The 8303-nt window shown below is 36.0% G+C and overlaps 1 protein-coding gene across 1 annotated transcript; it reads right to left on the bottom strand.

The window, feature by feature from the left end:
• Window positions 1-3101: 3101 nt before the first annotated feature.
• Window positions 3102-3620, bottom strand: LOC131693136 (uncharacterized). The gene is made up of 2 exons (XM_058980715.1): window positions 3524-3620; window positions 3102-3401 (listed from the first exon to the last, which is right to left on the bottom strand). The coding sequence occupies exons 1-2, from the start codon at window positions 3539-3541 to the stop codon at window positions 3102-3104; spliced, it is 318 nt and encodes a 105-aa protein (XP_058836698.1). The 5' UTR covers window positions 3542-3620.
• Between the last annotated feature and the right edge of the window lie 4683 nt (window positions 3621-8303).

The following is an 8303-nucleotide window of genomic DNA, read 5'->3' as shown; positions in this document are numbered from 1 at the left end:
GTGGGGTGCCCACCCAGGAGACCTGATCAGGCTGTACCAAACAACAATATTGTCGGTGATGGAGTACGGGAGTTTCTGTTTCCGCTCCGCTGCGAACATACATTTCATCAAACTAGAGCGAATCCAATATTGTTGTTTGCGTATTGCTTTGGGTTGCATGCACTCGACACATACGATGAGTTTAGAAGTGCTGGCGGGCGTCCTTCCGCTGAAAAATCGATTTTGGGAACTCTCCTATCGATTGCTCATCCGATGCGATATCTTGAACCCGTTAGTAATTGCAAATTTCGAAAGGCTTATCGAGCTCAATTCTCAAACCCGATTTATGTCCTTGTACTTCGATTACATGGCACAAAATATCAATCCTTCTTCATACTATCCCAACCGTGTCAATCTCTTTGATGCTTCTGATTCAACTGTTTTCTTTGACACATCCATGAAAGACGAGATTCGTGGAATCCCGGATCACATACGCCCGCAAGTGATCCCAAGCATCTTTCATAGTAAATTTCGAGAAGTTGACTGCAACAAGATGTTTTACACCGACGGGTCAAGCCTCGACGGCTCCACTGGCTTCGGTATATTCAATCAAAACCTCACCGCCTCATTCAAACTCAATGATCCTGCTTCAGTTTACGTCGCAGAACTTGCTGCTATTCAGTATACCCTTGGGATCATTGATACTTTGCCCACCGATCATTACTTTATTGTCTCGGATAGCCTCAGCTCAATCGAGGCTCTCCGTTCAATGAAACCTAGAAAGCACATTCCATATTTTCTGGGGAAAATCTGGGAGCGCCTGCGTGCTTTGTCTGCAAGATCGTACAAGATTACCTTAGTTTGGGTTCCCTCGCATTGCTCCATTCCAGGTAATGAAGAAGCGGACTCTTTAGCTAAGGCGGGCGCTTTGCAAGGTGACATATATGAAAGACCAATTAGCTTCAGCGAATTTTTCAGTATTACACATCAGAGAACCCTCGAAAGTTGGCAAACATCATGGAGCAATGGTGAACTGGGAAGGTGGCTACATTCGATAATCCCTAAGGTATCGACGAAACCTTGGTTCAGAGGGATGGATGTGGGTCGGGATTTCATTCGCGTGATGTCTCGGCTCATGTCCAATCACTACACGCTGGACGCACATCTCCGGCGTATTGGGCTCGTGGATAGCGGTATCTGCGCTTGTGGCAACGGTTATCACGAAATCGAACATGTTGTCTGGGCATGCGCCGAGTACTGTTCTGCCAGATCTCAACTATTCGATTCCCTTCGGGCCCGAGGAAGATCACCCAATGTCCCGGTTCGAGATGTACTAGCAAGCCGCGATATTCTCTACATGTCCCTTATATACACGTTCCTCAAAACCATCAATATCCAAATTTAAATGCCCCTATCTTTTCTCTTATCATTCCCAGAAGTGCCCTCTTCCGCCTACCGTACCCCAACGATGGTTTGATACGACTCCAAGACGAGACAAAACATCTGTCGAATGAACCAACAACACGAGATCTACAGTACAACATCACACGCGCAGCGCGGTGTGTTCCCGATCCGTATCTGAGCCGTACTACGAAATCGTCTGGAGGAACCCCTGCCGGCTCGAGGAAAACCGCCCGGCGTCCCAATACTTGATACATCCGTTCGAATCTGTAATCCTGGCCGTTGATTCCTGATGCCGGAAACTGAAAGTTTATATCTCACCCCCCCCCCCCCCCCCTTCAGCCTTGTCCACCCACCCTCCCATGTCTCTGATACACAGATGTATGACTTCACCCCCTTCTCCCCTTGAATATCTTCCCAAAATTTATGTGCCCCCCTATCTTCTAGTTTTAGTTGAACAATATTTAATCTCGTTAAGAAATGCGCAACAGTACCACTACTTTAAAATAGTCCTAATTAATGCCCCTTAATCTTGAACCACTCTTTCTAGTTATCTCTAGTTAATAAGCTTGTAAAATGTTCCGCTTAGTTAATAATTATTTTTTCTACAATCTCCCTTCTAAAAATCATAAAGTGAATTACTATACAAAGAACACACAAATGACCCGTCCCCCAAATCTTACGAATATTATATTATACCCTCTTTTATATGTATAAGTTAGCTGTAGTTTTTTTTTAGTTTTATTATATAAAACAAAATAATATTGAAATGTGTATCCCCCTAGTTTTAAGAAATTCAAAATGTAAAACAATGAAAAAATGGCACCTTTAAGCTAACGCATACGTGCCTTATCAAATAAACAAATTGAAAAAAAAAAATCTTGTTTATTTGGTTCGTTTGTTTCATTTATTCATTTAATTTATTTTTTATTCATTTTATTTTCTTTGTTCATTCCATTCATTTTATTATTTTGAACCCCTAAATTAAATGGATTCAATTAATTCATTTGATTCATTTGATTCATTTGCTTCACTTGATTCATTTTAATAATTTGATTAATTTTATTCGATTGATTCATTTGATTCATTTGATTTATTTGATTTATTCGATTCATTTGATTCATTTAATTCATTTTGTTCATATCTTTAATTTTATTCATTTCGGGTTCAGTCGATCCATTTATTTATTTCATTCAATTTGTTAGTTTGAGTCAATTCATTCTATTAATCTTATACTTATTTTTAAATATAGTCTAAATTTTCATTAATTAAGCTAATATAATTTGATTCGTGTATTTTATAATTTTGAATTACTACTTCGCATGAGTTCTGTAAACTAATGAATGATCCAACAGTGATATGTGTAAGAAATGTCTCATCTCACTGCTAGGTGGATTAAATCGGTTTTTTTTTCCAGAATAGTAGTGATCTATCTCGTGTGTTTTCAAACTAATTCCAATTTTCAAAAACATAACAATATACACGAATAACATGAGAATCGAAAAAAAATATTTTGACACTGCAACTCATCCCAATATACAAGATTCAACTCGAACGTGTCCCTTATTCCACGAGTGTATGCACCAACATCTGTTTGTCAGAAATTAATAAAAAATTACGACTGCAAAAATGCTTGGTACACTAGAATCTGATGTGCACTGTTTAAAAATCGATCTCGCTGTACTATTGGAAACCATTAATTTATTTACGAAAAAACTAACCTAATATTTACGTCTATTCTTATACAGTAACTGTGCTATTTCCCGGGACTGCTTAGGCGGTTCTAATTGTACCGCAACGACTCTTTTTCCTGGTTCCGTCGATTGACTAGCTTCATCCTCAAACAGTACCTCCCGCACCTTCGCCAGCAGCTTGCTATCCACGCTGAGTCCTTCAGATGTAGACAGTCCCAGCAGTACCCGCTCATACTGACCATATCGTTCTTCTTCGGTCCGAATATCATATGTGCGGGGAATTCCTGCAAAACATTGCACCACCACGATCGCCACCAGCAGAAGTACCTGCAATGGAATGAACCATAAAAAATCATAATAATAAACAATACGCCATCACTCCTTATTCGGTGTGAGACAAAATAGTTGATTTTTTTTCGGCGGTTGACCTCCGAACTTTACTGACTCACCGTAATTGACAGGCTCATGGTTTCGACACACACGCGCGTTCCGCGTCCACGCGACCGACTCGCGACCAACCACTGGCACTCTTCACCGGCACAAAGATCTAAATGTCCGCTGAAAAGTATCATATATTCGCTTTTATATCGAGACCTCACGATCGCGGGCCCCGGCCGGTACATTGCCAACGGTAGCGAGCGCCAGGGGAAGGGTATCAGGGAGAAAAAACAACACCGAGGAGAAGCACCAATTCTTTGTCCAGTTAGGAGTCACTCACTACTGTGGCGCGGACCAACGAAATCAACAATCTTACAACTGTAGGGTGCTATTTTCGAATAGTTGTTTTTAGGGGGGTTGACCCAGCATTGCACTGGCGACCGACGAGCTACGATTATTTACGCACAAAAACAATTAAGTTAATCATTGGACGACAATTTCCAAATGGCCCTCTCTTTGGCGGTGTAACTATCTGATGGATAAGCGCTTCGGGCCGTTCATTCATGCTGCCGGCAGCACTTACCGGCGTGATTTGCTGATATGCTGATGGCTTGGTTTCAGATATAAAATGCAACCCGCAATGCGCCAGTGTTCAGTTTTTGATGTGCGGAGATTATCTATAAGTCGACATTAAAACTCAGTTGGTGAGTGTTTCGAAATTTCAACTGGTTTTTGGGGGACTGTCACGAATTAGGGTACGCGTCAGGTCAGGATTCTGGTCACCATATGTGTGAAGTACGATCAGTAAATGTTCTCTCGTCCAGTTCCGTAAGGAACTTCTCCTTCGATTTTTATTGTACTATCTCTAGAATTGGGTCATTCATTAATTATCGCAGTGGCGTAATCAAAGGTGATCCCCTGATTTTCAAAACAAATTATGTACTACAGTTTATTGTGCAATTAATAAATGACACTACATTGCTGCAAACAAAACAGCAATGAATGAATTTGAGTTCCAATACCATCGAGTCATGCAGCTGGATCAATTGTAGCCCCTTATTGGGATAATAGCAGTACTAGATTGCAGTACAGATCAGTTTATATCTATACATTGCTGACATTGACATCCCAATATTTGGTGAGGTGACTCAGCATTGATATTGACCGCTTTCAATGTCACAACTCGCGTCTTGAGAAACCATAACATCCGGTATTTAAAATAGGATGGGGCGATGCGTTCATTATATTCATAGTCTTCGAGAAAAAGTAACACAGGGTGTTGAGATCTTTTTCACCTAATTACTATTAACACTTCAAATAAAACCACATATTTCTATTATTTCACACAAATCAATGCGGCAACCGATTGTACCATCTCATTGTATCTTCAATCATATTTTTTCTGGATTGTTGGTTGAAAATTATATACGCTATACGCATCACCAAAGCTGCGATACCTTCCTCGAGATGGGGCTACAATTTAACATGCAGCTCAAACACTCTTCGGCTTTCTCATTATCTTGTCAGCACACGACCACAGATTCTACCGGGATTGTTTACTCGATCTTCACTGAGGTTAGATATCCAATACAGGAACGAGATTTCCGTTGGACATTTCCGAATGTATTAAATAAGTTTTTGACACTTACGTCAAAACCCCAAAGATGAATTGTATTATCGTACAATCTGGGCGAGGGAAGAGAAAGCGATGCATTCTCCATTAATTCAATAATTCAATAATCATGATACACCAGACCACATTGAAACTCAAGCCTGTATTGATAAATTGAACTAGGTTTAGCGGGGTAGTTGTCTGATGTCGTTTATGAGGCGAATCGAATAAGTGACACTTGCATTAAAATACCTATTAACTCCAACTAGCAACATCAATTTTCTCTAATATTATGTTTTTCAAAATTTATGCGAAATACGAGGATTTGAGGAAATTTTTAAAATTAATCAATTAAGTAATTAATTATTTAATTAACAATAAAATAGCAAAACAAATAAAATGTATAAATTTTCAACATAAATAAAATGAATATAATTAATAAAATGCAAAAAAAATTATAAAACAAAGAAATAAAATATATGAAACAAAATCAATGAAACGACTAAAATGAAAAAGATGAATGAAATTCGGTTCCGGCAGCATAAAGTGCTAAGTCACTCTAAGCTAGTCCGGATATGCCGCAGACTCGGGTGATTCGCATTCAATAAAAATGTCAAAACAGCCGGACTCCTGCCGTTGAAAGACAAAGGGCTAAGTGGTCGGGAAACTCAAAGCTTGCTTATATGACACTAATCCACACTTTTTCAAACATTCTTCTGCCACATCCAAGCGCTTCCATGAGTACTATTGCATTTAATATTAAAAATGTCTCACACCTTACCATCCCTAACTAATTGAATAGCGTTTCAACATAAAAAATGACAATAATCAAATGATTTATGAATAATATGTATTACATGAATGAAATCAATAAAACGAATAAAATCATTACAATGAAGTAGACAAAAGAAATAAATAAAATAAATTAAATTAAGAAAATAAAATAAATGACTCAATTACTATAATATTCAATATAAATTGAAAAACCTGTTTTAATCCACCTAGTGGTGCAATTGTGCCTGTCTCATTTGTCCAAACGACGCTTCCATAGCTGGTTATGTTCAGTACAATAGTGGAAATGTATATTACATATTCAGTACGATTTTCACATAGTACATAAAATGATCGAGTGCCACGATTTTGAGATACTATGTGTCGACACTGAAACATCGCTTGAAACCAGCGGCGGATCAAGGAGGAAGATCCATTAAGAAATTTAAGCTAGTTATAATTTTAAAGTAACAACCCATTACTGCATACTCCTACCTAAGCCAACACAAGCCAAAAAAAAATTTAGGCCCTGGATTAGGTTGACGATTTTTAGAGCGATTGCATAACCTTTCTATACGGGAAAGGCAAAAATAAATAAAATAAATCAAACAAATAAAATAAACTGAATAATACAATTAAATAAAATAACCAAAATACATATAACCAACACATATAATAGATAAAAATAATACAGTGAATAAGACGAATAAAATGAATTCTATTCAAAAAACTAATTAAATTAATAAAATTATTAAAATTATTAAAACAATAAAACTAATGAAATTTATAAACTAAACCAAATTAAATGAATGAAATGAAAAAAAATACTAAAATTCATTAAATTGATGAAAATAATAAAACTAATAAAATAAATAACATAAATAAAATTAAGTAAAATCAATAAAATCAATGAAACTGGTAAAATTGATAAATCAAGTAAAATTAATAAAACAAATATCAATAATAAAATCATAAAATAATCAACGAAATCGATACAGTTAAATCATAACACTCATTAAATTAAAAACATAATATAACGGGTAAAATTAATAAAATGCATAACAGAAATAAAATGAATAAAGTAAAATAAAATGAAAAAATAATAATACAGCTAAATTAATTATGAAATTTGCGTTTCGACTTTGTCTCATCAGAATCCAACACTAACTTAGTGACAGGACAAAGCTAGCGCCGAGATGACGCTAGCTCCAAAAAGACACTGATTGTGTTCCCGAGCAAACCGTACTCAAGCGTGATGTCCGACAAGAAAAGAAGTTCATTTTTAAGCTTTAAGCCTCTTGCAACACCTGATATATCCGTTTCGACCGTTATTTTTTCGAAAGTGGGAAGATAAAGCAGTAAAGTTTGCGGCCGATTCTCCGCATAACTCGCACACCATTCGGTAGAATTCGTTTATCAATTTATCTTCTTTCTCAAGCTGTTCCTTAGATTTGATATTATAGCGAGTGAGAACTAGTGAATTCGAGACTTTTCTTTTGGCGTCGCAAGCCAATGCTTGCTGCGAAGTCGAAGCACAAATTTCATAGCTAATTTATTAAAAGTTAAATAAATAGTATGAACAAAATGAGTAGAATAAAAATAAATAAATAAATGAAACCAACAAAACGAATAAAATAAATAAACTGAAACCAATGCACAAATTTGACAAAATGAATAAAACTAATAAAAAAAATAAAATTAGCCAAATGGATAAAATGAATTCATGAAAAAAATAAATGAATTAAATAATATGAACAATATGAACCAAATGAATAAAAGTTATGAAAGGACTAAAATGTATAAGACGAATAAAATCAATTTATGAATAAAATACAATAATACATGAATGAAATGACTAAAACGTTAATAAAAACCTGTTTTGATCAACCTAGTGGTGCAATTGTGCCTTTCTCATTTATCCAAACTACGATTCCATGGCTGGTTATGTTTACTGTTATGGTGGAAATGTTTATTACGTATTTAGTACGCTTTGCACATACATACTATAGATCGACAGGCACGAACTTGTCATTAGAAACAAGCTTAATATCCTACAGGCTAGTCTTTTGTCTTATATTGGTGGGGATCGTGCTTAGGCAGCATACCTGCGAATCACTCAAGTCCACCAACATGCCTCCTAGTAAAGACAAACTTCTAGTTTTCGGATCTGTATACTTCACATCCTTGCTCTCACTTGAGTATTTTGTCTCTAAATTTTCATGACTTTCTCTACCCAGTAATCTCTAGCTAATTGAATGTCGTTAAAAGGTAAAAAGAAAGAAAATGTGACTACATATTAGTCGAAATAAAAAAGGATAATATAATTAATTACATTATTAAAAATACCAAAAATTAAGAAAATTAATAATCATTCAAATAGTCACATTATAAAATTTATGAAATAAATAAATCAAACAAAATTAGTGAAATAATTAAAATTAATAAAATTCATTAAATTATTGCAAATC

The sequence above is a fragment of the Topomyia yanbarensis genome, chromosome 3 (genome assembly GCF_030247195.1).
Source record: "Topomyia yanbarensis strain Yona2022 chromosome 3, ASM3024719v1, whole genome shotgun sequence".
NCBI classification, from domain to species: Eukaryota; Metazoa; Arthropoda; class Insecta; order Diptera; family Culicidae; genus Topomyia; species Topomyia yanbarensis.
The sequence above is the reverse complement of the archived record's forward strand: the minus strand, read 5'-3'. Positions and strand labels throughout refer to the sequence as shown.